Source organism: Bos indicus, chromosome 9 (assembly GCF_029378745.1).
Source record: "Bos indicus isolate NIAB-ARS_2022 breed Sahiwal x Tharparkar chromosome 9, NIAB-ARS_B.indTharparkar_mat_pri_1.0, whole genome shotgun sequence".
Lineage (NCBI taxonomy): Eukaryota > Metazoa > Chordata > Mammalia > Artiodactyla > Bovidae > Bos > Bos indicus.
Window position 1 is genome coordinate 9,438,276 of NC_091768.1, and position 15,405 is coordinate 9,453,680.

At 40.3% G+C, this 15,405-nt stretch overlaps 1 protein-coding gene across 2 annotated transcripts in view; it reads left to right on the plus strand.

The window, feature by feature from the left end:
- Positions 1-15,405, plus strand: part of COL19A1 (collagen type XIX alpha 1 chain) — a 452,305-nt gene that overhangs the window by 428,247 nt on the left and 8,653 nt on the right. For both annotated transcript variants that reach the window (XM_070795674.1, XM_070795673.1), the window contains one exon: positions 5,119-5,247. In XM_070795674.1, the coding sequence (XP_070651775.1) occupies positions 5,119-5,247 (129 nt within the window). The remainder of the gene's footprint in view (positions 1-5,118; positions 5,248-15,405) is intronic.

Consider the following 15,405-nt stretch of genomic DNA (forward strand, 5'->3'; position numbering starts at 1 on the left):
AGGGGAGGAGAGAGTGAGATGTATGGAAAGAGTCAACATGGAAACTTATATTATCATATGTAAAATAGATAGCCAACAGGAATTTGCTATATGGCTCAGGAAACTCAAACAGGGGCTCTATATCAACCTAGCGGGGTGGGATGGAGCGGGAGAGGGGAGGGAGGTTCAAAAGGGAGGGAATATATGTATACCTATGGCTGATTCATGTTGAGGTTTGACAGAAAACAGCAAAATTCTGTAAAGCAATTATCCTTCAATAAAAAAAAATTATAAATTAAAAAAAAATACATCAGGATGGGGTGGGGATGGAGTTGGGAGGGGTGTTCAGGATGGGGGGGGACATATCACTCGTGGCTGATTCATGTCGATGTATGGCAAAAGCCACCACAATCTTGTAAAGTAATTAGCCTCCAATTAAAATCAATTAATTAAAAAAAATTTTTAAAAACTGTATTGCTGAAAATATTTAAAAGCACCAAAAACAAAGTACTTGAAAATTCAATTCATACGTTAAAGAGGAAAAAGTAGTGATAGGAATATTTTGTTTAGACACTGAAGGCATTCAAAAAGGTATGTCTCAAATTAAGAAAAATTGTACTGAAGTATATATCTATCTTTTAAGTGCAAAACAATAACTAATAAGCAAAGTTTCAAGCTGTAAACATTGAATTTCATATTTTTATAAAGTACTCAGTTTACAATTAATGTAAATATATTCTATCTATATTCAATGGGATGATTTGCAAAACTATATATATATTAATTGCATTTGTTTTATATACTGTTACTCAAACAGATGTATGCACACCAACCAAACATGCCCCAGATAGAAAGGTAATGAAAAGCGTTACTGGAAAGTCAGGGACTTAGTGTCACTTTTGGAGACGAGCTATCAGTCCTCATTGGTCCCCATCGTCACAGTCGGTAACTCTTCACTGGAGATTCTGGTCCCGTGGACACTGTCCTGTTTCCATTCTGGCTTCTTCTTGATTTCAGAATGGGAGTGTAGGGTAATTACTCTTTTGATAAGTATAGCTAATACTCCACGTTTCTTGGGGCTTTTTCTTTAATAATTCTATTTGAAAATAATTTTGCTTTATTTCCTAAACCGTGTATGGACCTACATTTTTCAAACAAAAGTTTTTATTGAAAGCCCATTGAAAAATAGGTTACTCTCAAGAGTAGCTTGCTCTTTATCAAAAATTTATAAAACAGACATATCTGTTTAAGTGAAAAGTATCTTTCAAGTTCAAATGAATCTACACTGAGTGAAAAGTCTGGAGAAAAGTCTGGAAAAGTCTAGAGAAAAGTCTGGAGGTACCTCTTTACAGGTCTCTATCATTTGGCCCTAGTTTTTCCCAGCTGGCAGCTATGGATTCTAATGTGTTACAGTCATTTTGTCCTTACTTGCAAAATTAACACTAATGTAATCAGTAAAACACTTTTCTGGAGTTTTTCACATGAAAGATTCATTTCTTAATACTTATTAGCTGTATCTTCAAAAAACTGTGGTTAGTTTCACAAATGAAATCATTTGAATTTGCTTTTTAAAGAAAATACATGAAGAGAATACTGTTTCTTTTTGCCATAGCAAGGACATGCCCTCCTCCAGTCTTCTGTTTTAAATCTAGTTGTGTACATATTAGATTTGTTAAATATGAGCTTTGTAAGTGAGTTAGTCGTTCAGTCACGTCTGACTCTGAGACGCTATGGACTATAGCCTGGCAGGCTCCTCTGTCCATGGATTTCTCCTCGCAAGAATACTGGAGTGGGTAGCTGTTCCCTTCTCCAGGGGATCTTCCCAATGACATAGTGGTAAAATATTGAATATGCTTCTGAGGTGAAATTTAAACAATGGTCTATGTGATATTAATAACCAAGAATTCTCTAATAATAAGTATAACTGTGACTTGATTATTAGAAAAATAATTCGGAGAATAATTATATGACAGATTTCTAGTCATAAAATAAAGCTTATCAGCAGATAATCATTATAGTGCATGGGACTTATAAAAACATGGATAATAGTTGTTACTGAAATGATCATCTCTCTCAAGCTGTCTCCATGATCCCACAACAAGAGCACTGAATACAGAAAATGTTAGGCCCTGTTTATGGAGAATGTTTAATTTAGTTAATAATATGACTTGTTTAGGAATTTTAGAGTGAAAATTCTTATTTATATTTTCTTTTTTTTTTTCTAATTTTATTTTATTTTTAAACTTTACATAATTGTATTAGTTTTGCCAAATATCAAAATGAATCCGCCACAGGTATACATGTGTTCCCCATCCCGAACCCTCCTCCCTCCTCCCTCCCCATACCATCCCTCTGGGCCGTCCCAGTGCACCAGCCCCAAGCATCCAGCATAGTGCATCGAACCTGGACTGGCAACTCGTTTCCTACATGATATTTTACATGTTTCATTGCCATTCTCCCAAATCTTCCCACCCTCTCCCTCTCCCACAGAGTCCATAAGACTGTTCTATATTTTCAAATTTACCTTTTTTGAAGTTCCTCATTTTTCAAATTGTTTAAATGTTAAGAGTTATTAATATCCCAATAGTCTACATTGTATAACCACTTTTTTCTTGACATTTAGCTTTTTATTTTATATTGGAGTATATAGTTGATCAGGAGAAGGCAATGGCACCCCACTCCAGTACTCTTGCCTGGAAAATCCTTTGGACAAAGGAGCCTGGTGGGCTGCAATCCTTGGGGTCGCTAAGAGTCAGACACGACTTCACTTTCACTTTTCACTTTCATGCATTGGAAAAGGAAATGGCAACTCCAGTGTTCTTGCTTGGAGAATCCTAGGGATGGGGGAGCCTGGTGGGCTGCCGTCTATGGGGTCGAACAGAGTCGGACACGACTGAAGCAACTTAGCAGCAGCAGCAGTGTTTTGATGTTTGACTCCACCTGTGAGGATACTCTCGTGACCCACCAGCCAAGCTCTCTGGAGGCAGCACTCGGGCACAGTCCTCACTGCCCTCCCTTGCCTCTCTGTTTAGGCCCCCGATGACAGGCAGCCTGGTAGATGAACGTAGGCAGGTGACAGTGCTATGTCCTTGAGAAGATTTAGGATGTATTCAGTGCATAAAGGTCACATCACTCAACACTGGAAAAAGATGTTTAAATGTTCTGAATAACTTGTCAGCTTCCTGCAACTCGTGTGTTCTCCTTTTCAGCATCTTCTTGAGGCTCACAGAAATGTACAGAGGCTTTTTGCTGTTTTCACTGTCTGCAGTTGACATTCCCTGGGCACGTGCTTCTCGACACCAATGCTGTATTTGTTCCTTTGGCCAAATGAGATATCCTTCCTATTGAGACTTAGGCTGGATAATGGAACTAACTGGAAATCAAATCAGAAAAAAAAAAAAAAAAAGAAGAAGAAGAATGAGGGTGTATCATAAGACATTTTATTTTAAAAGTATACATTAGTTTTTGACAAAGTAAAATATTAATTAGCCCAGCTTAGAAATTAAACCAGAGAAGGCAATGGCACCCCACTCCAGTACTCTTGCCTGGAAAATCCCATGGGCGGAGGAGCCTGGTAGGCTGCAGTCCATGGGGTCGCTGAGGTCGGACACGATGAGCAACTTCACTTTCACTTTTCACTTTCATGCACTGGGGAAGGAAATGGCAACCCACTCCAGTGTTCTTGCCTGGAGAATCCCAGGGATTGGGGAGCCTGGCGGGCTGCCGTCTATGGGGTGGCACAGAGTCAGACACGACTGAAGCAACTTAGCAGCAGCAGCAGAAATTAAACAGTGCTATGAAATCACTATGATGGACATCCTTTCAATAAATAAACCTCTTTGTCAGTGATGCGGCTTTCTGACCTGTGCACACTGCTGTATTTGTTGATTTGTGGCTGCTCTGGGTCTTGGTTGCTGCCCGTGGGCTCTCCCTAGTTGCGGAGAGCAGGGGCTACTCTTCCTGCAGTGCTCGGGCTTCTCATTGCCAGGCTCTAGGTTCGTGGGTTTCAGTAGCTGTGACACAGGGGCTCGTTCGCTGTGGCTTGCGGGCCCAGTAGCTGCGGCTCGAGAGGCCTAGAGCCCGGGTTCAGCAGTTGTGGCGCACAGGCTTAGTTGCTCCACAGCTTGTGAAATCTTCTCAGACCAGGGACTGAACCCCTGTCCCCTACATTGGCAGGTGGGCTCTTATCCACTGTGCCACCAGGGAAGTCCAATAATGCAGTTTTATTCAATGCTATAAAGTGCCACCTACCACGTGAGTTATCTATTGCTGCGTAAGAAAGTTTCTCAAAACATCAGTGGCTTAAAACAACAGTGGTTATCATCACATATTTTTTCTGGGTCGGGGACTTCCAGAGTTGCTTAGTTGTGTGGTTCTGACTCAGTCTGTCATGAATTATGTTCAGAGTGCCAGCTGACGTCCCCTGAGGGCTTGGCTGGGGCTGGGAGAGCCACGTCCAGCCTCACTCACGTAGCTGTTGGCAGATGGCTTCAGTTCACCCCTATGTAGGTCTGTTTGTGTCCTCAGGATATGGCAGCTGGCTTCCCTCAGAATGAGAAGCTAAGAGAGAACGCAGCCAGGAAGTCACAAGCCTTTATGAATTAGTCTCCCAACTTGCATTTTTCCTATTCATTAAAAGTAAAAGGAAGTCCAGTCTACACTCCATAATAGAAGGATTAGGCTCCATCTAATTCCACTTGGAAGGGAGTGTCAAAGACCTTATCAGGATATTTTAAATTACCACAGGCACATTCATAGCATTGCTGGAAAGAGGCTTAAATTTATTATAACAATCATTTTTTTAATACGAACCTGAGTTCTCTCCACAAGTCATCACAGAGGTTAATCAGACTCTAGGATGTTGCCCACTAGGTTAGCGACATCTGTGAATCACTGAAGGTCTTCAGAGCCTTTCATTGTCACAACTTATCTGTCTTCATGTTGAAGCAACCTTGTACAATTGTTTTACTTGAACAATCAAAAAATCTCTTAGCAATCAGACCAGTTGGTAAACTAGATGTACGTGAATTGAAAACCAAGTTAGTTTTTGTTGAATTTCATGAGAAAGAAATTTGAAAACTTTTGACATAAAAAGTGTTTCTCTAACATGATGTATTATTTTTCCTTTCATCAATGAAGAGAGGATGGCCGTGTTCCTATCCCAGCTCAAGCTCCCAGCAGCAATGCTGGCTGCTCAAGCTCATGGGAGGCCTGGGCCTCCAGGCAAGGATGGGTTACCTGGACCTCCAGGAGACCCTGGACCCCAAGGTAAGTCTTCAAGGACAATATCTGTTTACCACCTATTTCACTCTCTGTATTTATAACATGCTAATCACTGTTAAGTCGTAAGTTATGTATATTAATATACAATTTTTGTTGTTTATTCACTAAGTCATATCCAACTCCTTTGCAACCCCATTTCCTTCTCCAGAATACATATTAAAAACAAGTGTTCATACATATAAAATATGTATATAGATTATATATAATATATTTGGTATATATTATATAAATTTTACTATACATTTAGTATAGGATATCTTGTTAATATTTGACATGCCAGAAATAGATTTTTAACTATTATTCATTCAAATTTAAAGCTGATCATCTGCTAATCTAAATGTATTTAATAATCTTCCAATGATAATAACAGCAATAATATGTGCTTATTTATCATTATTAACTCAGGTGTCTACTCAAAATTTGCACAGTATCTAAGTTTCAGTTCAGTTCAATTCAGTTGCTCAGTCATGTCTGACTCTGCAACCCCATGGACTGCAGCACACCAGGCTTCCTTGTCCATCACCAACTCCCAGAGCTTACTCAAACTCATGTCCATCGAGTCAGTGATGCCATCCAACCATCTCATCCTCCATTGTCCCCTTCTCCTCCTGCCGCCAATCTTTCCCAGAATCAGAGTCTTTTCAAATGAGTCATTTCTTCGCATCAGGTGGCCAAAGAATTGGAGTTTCAACTTCAGCATCAGTCCTTCCAATGAACACCAGGACTGATCTCCTTTAGGATGGACTGGTTGGATCGCCTTGCTGTTCACGGGACTCTCAAGAGTCTTCTCCAACACCACAGTTCAAAAGCATCAATTCTTCTGTGCTCAGCTTTCTTTATATTCCAACTTTTACGTCCATACATGACTACTGGAAAAACCATAGCCTTGACTAGATGGACCTTTGTTGACAAAGTAATGTCTCTGCTGTCTAGGTTGGTCATAACTTTCCTTCCAAGGAGTAACCAACTTTTAATTTCATGGCTGCAGTCACCATCTTCAGTGATTTTGGAGCCCCAAAAAATAAAGTCAGCCACTGTTTCCATTGTTTCCCCATCTATTTCCCATGAAGTGATGGGACCAGACGCTATGATCTTAGTTTTCTGAATATTGAGCTTTAAGCCAACTTTTTCACTCTCCTCTTTCACTTTGATCAAGAGGCTCTTTAGTTCTTCTTCACTTTCTGCCATAAGGGTGGTGTCCTCTGTATATCTGAGGTTATTGATATTTCTCCCAGCAATCTTGATTCCAGATTGTGCTTCATCCAGTCTGTCTTTTCATATGATGTACTCTGCATATAAGTTAAATAAGCAGGGTGACAATATACAGCCTTGATGTACTCCTTTCCCAATTTGGAATGAGTCTGTTGTTCCATGTCTGGTTCTAACTGTTCCTTCTTGGCCTGCATAGATATTTCTCAGGAGGCAGGTAAGGTAGTCTCGTATTCCCATCTCTTTCAGAATTTTCCACAGTTTCTTGTTATCCACACAGTCAAAGGCTTTGGCCTAGTCAATAAAACAGAAGTAGATGTTTTTCTGGAACTCTCTTGTGAAGTAGATGTTTTTCTGGAACTCTCTTGCTTTTTTCATGATCCAACAGATGTTGGCAATTTGATCTCTGGTTCCTCTGCCTTTTCTAAATTCAGCTTGAACATCTGGAATTTCACAGTTCATGAACTGTTGAAGCCTGGCTTGGAGAATTTTTGGCATTACTTTGCTAGATGAGTGCAATTGTGTGGTAGTTTGAGCATTCTTTGGCATTGCCTTTCTTTGGGATTGGAATGAAACTGATCTTTTCCAGTCCTGTGGCCACTGCTGAGTTTTCCAAATTTGCTGGCATATTGAGTGCAGCACTTTCACAGCATCATCTTTTAGGATTTGAAATAGCTCACCTGGAATTCCATCACCTCCACTAGCTTTGTTTGTAGTGGTGCTTCCTAAGGCCCACTTGACTTTGCATTGCAGGATGTCTGATTCTAGGTGAGTGATCACACCATCGTGGTTATCTGAGTCATGAAGATCTTTTTTATACAGTTCCTCTGTGTATTTTTGCCACTTTTTCTTAATATCTTCTGCTTCTGGTAGGTCCATACCATTTCTGTCCTTTATTTTGCTCATCTTTGCATGAAATATTCCCTTGGTATCTCTGATTTTCTTGAAGAGATCTCTAGTCTTTCCCATTCTATTTTTTTCCTTTATTTCTTTGCATTGATCACTGAGGAAGGCTTTCTTATCTCTCCCTGTTATTCTTTGGAACTCTGCATTCAAATGGGTATATCTTTCCTTTTCTCCTTGACTTTCACTTCTCTTCTTTTCACAACTATTTGTAAGGCCTCCTCAGACAACCATTTTGCCTTTTTGCATTTCTTATTTTTGGGGATGATCTTGATCACTGCCTACTGTACAATGTCATGAATCTCTGTCCATAGTTCTTCAGGCACTCTATCAGATCTAGTCCCTTGAATCTATTTGTCATTTCCACTATATAATCGTAAGGGATTTGATTTAGGTCATACCTGTGTGGTCTAGTGGTTTTCCCTACTTTCTTCAATTTAAGTCTGAATTTCACAATAAGGAGTTCATGATCTGAGCTACAGTCAGCTCCTGGTCTTGTTTATGCTGACTGTATAGAGCTTCTCCATCTTTGGCTGCAAAGAATATAATCAATCTGATTTCAGTATTGACCATCTGGTCTTCTCTTGTGTTGTTGGAAGAGGGTGTTTGCTATGACCAGTGCGTTCTCTTGGCAAAACTCTTTTAACCTTTGACCTGCTTCGTTTTATACTCCAAGGCCAAATTTGCCTGTTCCTCGAGGTATTTCTTGACTTCCTACTTTTGCATTCCAGAAATGCAGTCCAAAAAAACCTTTGCACTATAGGATTTGTTTTTAAGAAATATTTGCCTATAGTCATGCTGTATTGATAATCCTGTCAAAAGACACCAGGAAACCTTATTATAGTAAAGAGAAGGATTACTGGTCAATTCTTGGTGCCTCACCACAGCTGACTGGAACTGAAGGGTTTTTCTCTGGTAGATAAATAGATATGAAGTACTCAGAATATGCAGTTAGGAGTGTAACTTCAAAGTTTTCTCTGCTCAATTTAAAAGTTTTCTCAAAAAGGAAAAAAATATGCATATAAAACTGTTACCCTCTGCATGATGGATGATTATAAAAACTACTGTTACCTTAGAGACCATGAAAGCTCAGAGACTGTCAGCTGATTAGTCCTCTTCTTGACACAGTGTGACTGAGTCTGAGGAAAAGCTGAAGTGAGAAACCCACACAGAAGAAATAGAAGGTGGGCCTGAGCGAGACACCAGGTGTTCTGCCCACACGCAAATTCTGTCTGATGATGGCTCTTCAGAAATTTCTAAAAGGGACATTTTTTTTTCAGTGTTTTTCAGGAAAAAAAAATTTTTTTTTTCATTTGAAATGACATAGTTTGGTTTGAGACATGCACTATAGAATGAGACTTTTATTGTCTCATTATCTTTCAGTTCAGTTCAGTTCAGTTGCTCAGTCGTGTCCGACTCTTTGCGACCCCATGAATCGCAGCACGCCAGGCCTCCCTGTCCATCACCAACTCCCGGAGTTCACCCAGACTCACGTCCATTGAGTCCGTGATGCCCTCTAGCCGTCTCATCCTCTGTCATCCCCTTCTCCTCCTGCCCCCAGTCCCTCCCAGCATCAGAGTCTTTTCCAATGAGTCAACTCTTCGCATGAGGTGGCCAAAGTACTGGAGTTTCAGCTTTAGCATCATTCCTTCCAAAGAAATCCCAGGGCTGATCTCCTTCAGAATGGACTGGTTGGATCTCCTTGCAGTCCAAGGGACTCTCAAGAGTCTTCTCCAACACCACAGTTCAAAAGCATCAATTCTTCGGCACTCAGCCTTCTTCACAGTCCAACTCTCACATCCATACATGACCACAGGAAAAACCATAGCCTTGACTAGACGGAACTTTGTTGGCAAAGTAATGTCTCTTGCTTTTGAATATGCTATCTTTAGGGAAGGACAGAAATTTAAAGGGGTTTTATAGAATTTTCTTGGCTTACCAGAGAAGCTGGAGCATGTGGAGAGCAATGAGAAATTGACATGAGACTTCAAGCATGCCCTGCAGATATCATGGGGTGGTTCCAGGCCATTACCAAGAAGTAGACATGTCGGTGAATCAAGCCATGTGAATTTTCTGGTTTCTCAGTGCATATGAAAGTTCTGCTTGTACTATTCTGTAGCCTGTTGGGGATGCAATAGTATTATATCTAAAAAAAACAACATGTATACTTTAATTAGAAGTTACTTCATTACTGAAATCTGCTAACCATCCTCTGAGCCTTTAGTTCTTCGTAATCTTCCTCCTGGTGGACAGTCTTGTGCCCATGTTGGTGGCTGCCAAGTGATCAGGGTCCTACCTCCTGTAGGACCCACTGTAGGTTGTTGAAGGTTGGGGTGGCTGTGGCAATTTCTTAAAATAAGCCAGTGATGAACTTTGCTGCATCAACTGACTCTTCTTTTCGCAAACAATTTTTCTGTAACAGCAGTGCTGTTTGATAGCATTTTATCCACACTTGAAGTTGGAATCAGTTCTCTCAAAATTCTGTTGCTGTTTTATCAACTAGGTTTATGCACTATTCTAAATCCTTTGTTGTCATTTCAGCAAGCTTCACTGCATCTTTACCAGGAGTAAATCCTATCTCAAGAAATCACTTTCTTTGCTCATCCATAAGAAGCAACCCTTCTTCCATTCAAGTTTCATCATGAAATTGCAGCAATTCAATCCCATCTTCAGGCTCCACTTCTAATTCTAGTTCTCTTACTGTTTCCACTACACCTGTAGTTACTTCCTCCACTGAAGGCTTGACCACCTCCACATCATCCATGAGGGTTGAAATCAACTTCTTCCAAATTCCTGTTAATGTTGATACTTTGACCTCTTCCTGTGAATTGTGAATGTTCTTCTTTACATCTAGGATTGTGAATCTTTTCTGGAAGTTTTTCTATTTTCCCCCAGATCCATCAGATAAATCACTGTCTATGGCAGCTATAGCCTTACAGAATGTATTTTCTAAAGAATGAGACTTGAAAGTCAAAATGACTCCTTGGTCTGTGGGCTGCATGAAAATAACAGGAATCTTGTTGTATGTTTCTGACAGGTCTCCTGGGTGACCAGGTACATTGTCAATGAGCAGTAATATTTTGGAATGAATCTTTTTTCTGAGCGATAGGTCTCAGCAGTGGGCTTAAAATGCTCAGTAAACCATGTTGTAAACAGATGTGCTGTCATTGAGACTTTGTTGTCCCATTTATAGAGCCATAACAAATATAATAATCATGAAAAATTAAAAATACAACACCAATACTTTTTGACACAGAGTTGCTACAGACCTTCAATTTGTAAAAGATTCAGTATCTGCAAAGTGCAGTAAAACTAAATATGACTATTTTAGAAGTTCACAATCCAGTTTGAATGGGGAAGTACTGCTCCTACCGAGATTCTGATGATGAAACTAGTGCACCCTCTTTAACACCCTGATCCTCCTACAGAAAGTGTGATTCTGAGTTGGGTCACCTCACTTGCATTTTTCCTAAATTCCTGAAAGAGGTAATTGTTGACACCTTTTTAAATTCAACAGCATTTCCAGAGAGTTTAGATTTTTACCTCCTGTGGGTTTCTGATCATTGCCTTCCCGTTGTGCACTGAGCAGAGCACTCCCTGGTGTGCTTCATTCCCACCTGGGTCCTCACTGTAGGACCTAATTTGTTCCTGCTGCCAGGAGTGAATAAGAAGGTACCACATTAGGATCAAAGAAGTCCTGGGAAGCATGATCCAGCTGACATCCCATATACCTCAGGTCTCCTGAGGTCCTCTTTTATTTAAGAGAGGCAAATTTTTCCAGATCTTTCCTCTTGGAAGAGTTTTATAAGAAAGCACTTACTTATTTTTGTTTTTTTTTTTGGTTTTAATTTTTTAATTTTATTAAAGAGTAGTTGACATACAATATTATATTTGTTTCAGGTGTACAGTATACTGATTCAATCTTTATACACATTATATATTAATCACCACAAGTCTAGTAACCACCTGTCACCATAAAAAGTTATCACAATGTTATTGACCATATTTCCTATGCTATATATTATACTCCCATGAGTTATTTATTATATTCCTGGAAATTTGACTCTCTTAATCCCTTTCATCTATTTCCCCCGAACTCCCACTCACCACTGGCAAACACCAATTTGACCCCGGTATCTGTGAATCTTTTTCTGCATAGTTTTGTTTATTCATTTGTACTACATTGATTCTCCAAGCTAAAACCAAAATTCTCCAAGCTAGGCTTCAACAGTATGTGAACCGTGAAATTCCAGATGTTCAAGCTGGATTTAGAAAAGGCAGAGGGACCAGAGATCAAATTGCCAACATCCACTGGATCATAGAAAAAGCAAGAGAGTTCCAGAGAAACATCTACTTCTGCTTTATTGACTACACTAAAGCCTTTGACTATGTGGATCACAACAAACTGGAAAATTCTGAAAGAGATTGGAAGATCAGACCACCTGACCTGCCTCCTGAGAAATCTGTATGCAGGTTAAGAAGCAACAGTTAGAACTGGACATGAAACAATGGATTGGTTCCAAATTGGGAAAGGAATACATTAAGGATATATATTGATACCCTGCTTATTTAACTTATATGCAGAGTACATCATGTGAAATGCCAGGCTGGATGAAGCACAAGCTGGAATCAAGATTGCCGGGAGAAATATCAATAACCTCAGATATGCAGAGGACACCACCCTTATGGCAGAAAGTGAAGAGGAACTAAAGAGCATCTTGATGAAAGTGAAAGAGGAGAGTAAAAAGTTGGCTTAAAACTTAACATTCAGAAAACTAAGATCATAGCATTTTGTCCCATCACTTCATGGCAAATAGATGGGGAAGCAATAGAAACAGTGAGAGACTTTATTTTGGGGGGCTCCAGAATCTCTGCAGATGGTGACTGCAGCCATAAAATTAAAACACACTTGCTCCTTGAATGAAAAGCTGTGACCAGCCTAGACAGCATATTACAAAGCAGAGACATTACTTTGCCTACAAAGGTCCATCTAGTCAAAGCTATGGTTTTTCCAGTGGTCATGTATGGATGTGAGTTGGACCATAAAGAAAACTGAGTGCCGAAGAATTGATGCTTTTGAACTGTGGTGTTGGAGAAGACTCTTGAGAGTCCCTTGGACTGCAAGGAGATTCAATCAGTCCATCCTAAAGGAAATCAGTCCTGAATATTCATTGAAAGGACTGATGCTGAAGCTGAAGCTCCAATACTTTGGCCACCTGATACAAAGAGCTGACTCATTGGAAAAGACCCTGATGCTGGGAAAGATTGAAGGCAGGAAGAGAAAGGGATGACAGAGGGTGAGATTGTTGGATAGCATCACTGACTCAATGGACATCAGTTTCAGCAAGCTCCAGGAGTTGGTGATGGACAGGGAAGCCTGGCGTGCTGCAGTCCATGGGGTCACAAAGAGTCAGACACAACTGAGCAACTAAACAGAACAGTAAAGATCACATTGATTGATTTGTGGATATTGAACCATCCTTGTATCCCTGGAATAAATCCCACTCAATCATGATGTACGAGCCTTTTAATATTTTGTTATATTCAGTTCACTAATATTTTGTTGCAGTTTTCACATCTATGCTTTTTGGGGGATATTGATCTGTAATTTTCTTTCCTTGTGGCTTCCTTGTCTCATTCTGGTACCAGAGTAATGCCTCATAGAATGAGTTTAGAAGTGTTTCTTCCTCTTCAGTTTTTTGGAATAGTTTGAGAAGGAAAATTGTTAACTCTTCATAAAATGTTTTGTAGAATTCACCTGTGTCGTCCTGAACTTTGTGGCAGTTTTTTTTTTTAATTACTGATTCAATTTCATTAATAGTGATTGGTCTATTCAAGTAACATTTCTTCTTGGTTCAGTCTTGAAAGAGTGTGTTTCTAGGAATTTATCCATTTCTTCTATCAACTGATATTTTTATGGGTGTTTCCTTGTACTTAAGTAGTTTTTTCCTTCCTTACTACTTTTGAGATTCTTTAACTCTAGATCTTTAATCATAACATGTCTTGGTATGGATCGCTTTGGGTTCATCTTCTTTAGGACTCTCTGTGGTTACTAGGGGCTTCCCAGGTGGCACTGGTGGTAAAGAAACTGCCTGCCAATGCATGAGACGTAAGAGACGTGGGTTCAGTCCCTGGGTCGGGAAGATCCCCTGGAGGAGGGCACGGCAACTGACTCCAGTATTCTTGCCTGGAGAATCCCATGGACAGAGGAGCCTAGTGGGCTACAGTGCATAGGGTCACAAAGAGCCAAGCACAATTGAAGTGATTTAGCTCACATGCACATGCTTCCTAGACTTTGAGGCCTGTCACCTTCACCAGCTTAGAGGAGTTTTCAGCTTTTATTTCTTTAAGTAGGCTTTCTGGCCCTTTCTCTCTCTTCTCCTTCTGGGGCCCTTAAATTGTAAGTATTAGTAAGCTTTGTGTTGTCCTCAGATTTTGACTCCTTTTTTTCCTGCTCTGACTGGGTGATTTTCACTACCCTGTCTTCTGAATCACTGATTCACTCTTCTGCATCCTCTAATCTGCTATGGATTCCCTCTACAGTATTTTTTATTTCAGTTATTGTATTCTTGAGTTGTAACTGGTTCTTCTTTATACTTTCTATCTCTTTATTGAAGTTCTCCTTGGGTTCATCCATTCTTCTCCCAAGTTTGGTGAGCATCTTTATGACTATTACATTGACCTTTTTATCTGGTTAATTGCTTATCTCCATTTTTCTCAAGAAAAACTTCTTTTTCTGAAGTTTATCTTGTTCTTTCATGAGGAAGGTATTCCTTTATCTCCTCAGCTGGCCTAACTTCCTGTGTTTGTTTCTCTGTATTAGGTTTCTCAGCTACATCTCCTGGTCTGAGAGAGTGGCCTTACGTGGAAAGTGTCCTGTGGGGTCCAAGAGCACGATGCCCCCTGTTTTCTAGAGCAGTGCTCCCGGGGTATCCCCTGTGGGACTTATGCGTCCTCCTGCTGTAGTTGGGTCATGATTGCTGTTGGGGGCACTTATGGGCAGGATTTGCCCCTAGCTGGCTGGCTGCAAGACCCAGCCATGACTGTGACAGACACACTGACATACGGGGCCAGACTCTAAGAGTGGGAATTACTTTGGGGGGCACCCATGCCACCCGGGGCTGCCCACTGGGTGGAACAGGAGCTGCTTTGGAGTGACTGGCCGGGGCACACATGTTGGGCAGGGCAATTCCTCAAGGAATGCTGGGGGGAGGCACACAGTGTTGTAGCTAGGTGGATGGGGAGTGGCAGAACGCTGCCCACCAGCACTGGGCCAAGCAGATGGAAAGAGAGAGAACACAGTACTTACCAGCACATCTGTCTGCAGAACGGCAGCCACTGCATCCTGCCCCTCTGTCACAGGCTCTAAAATCAGTCAGTGAACCACTTTCTCATATGACCCAGATACTCTTATTTTTCTACTATTTCAAGATCAAGGTTTATTATAGGAAGGCAAAATTGGTTTAACATTTAAAAATCAATTAATGTAATTTACCTCATAAGCAGATAAAAAAAAAAGAAATTATGATCATATTAATAGATTCAGAAAAAAACTTAATTGATTATATTCAACACTGTTCATGATTTTAAAAAAGAAAAAGCAAAGTCTTGGCAATTTCAGATTAGAAAGTGTTTTTTTTTCTCTTTTTTATTTTTTAAATTATGAAAATATGATAAAAAAACACTTATAGGAGACTTGGAAAATGTAGAACAAAGTTACATATAGTTCCACTATATATTACAATTATTTTTTAAATAGATAAAGATTTTTAGTTGGAGTTTCAATATCAAACTCTCAAAAATGAATGGAATGAATATACAGAAAAGTAGAAGGATGCAGTGCCCCTGCAAAGCAGACCCAGGTGCTTTTCAAGCTGCTGCTTGTGTGCTGGGACTCAGAGCAAGTGGGCTTGTGCAGGAGCCCTTAAGGATGGAGGCTTGGTTTCCCACAGCCCTCGGGCCCTCCTGGAGATAGGCCCTGCTGGCTTTCATAGACAGGTGTTACAGGAACTTGTCTTCCCAGGGCAGGTC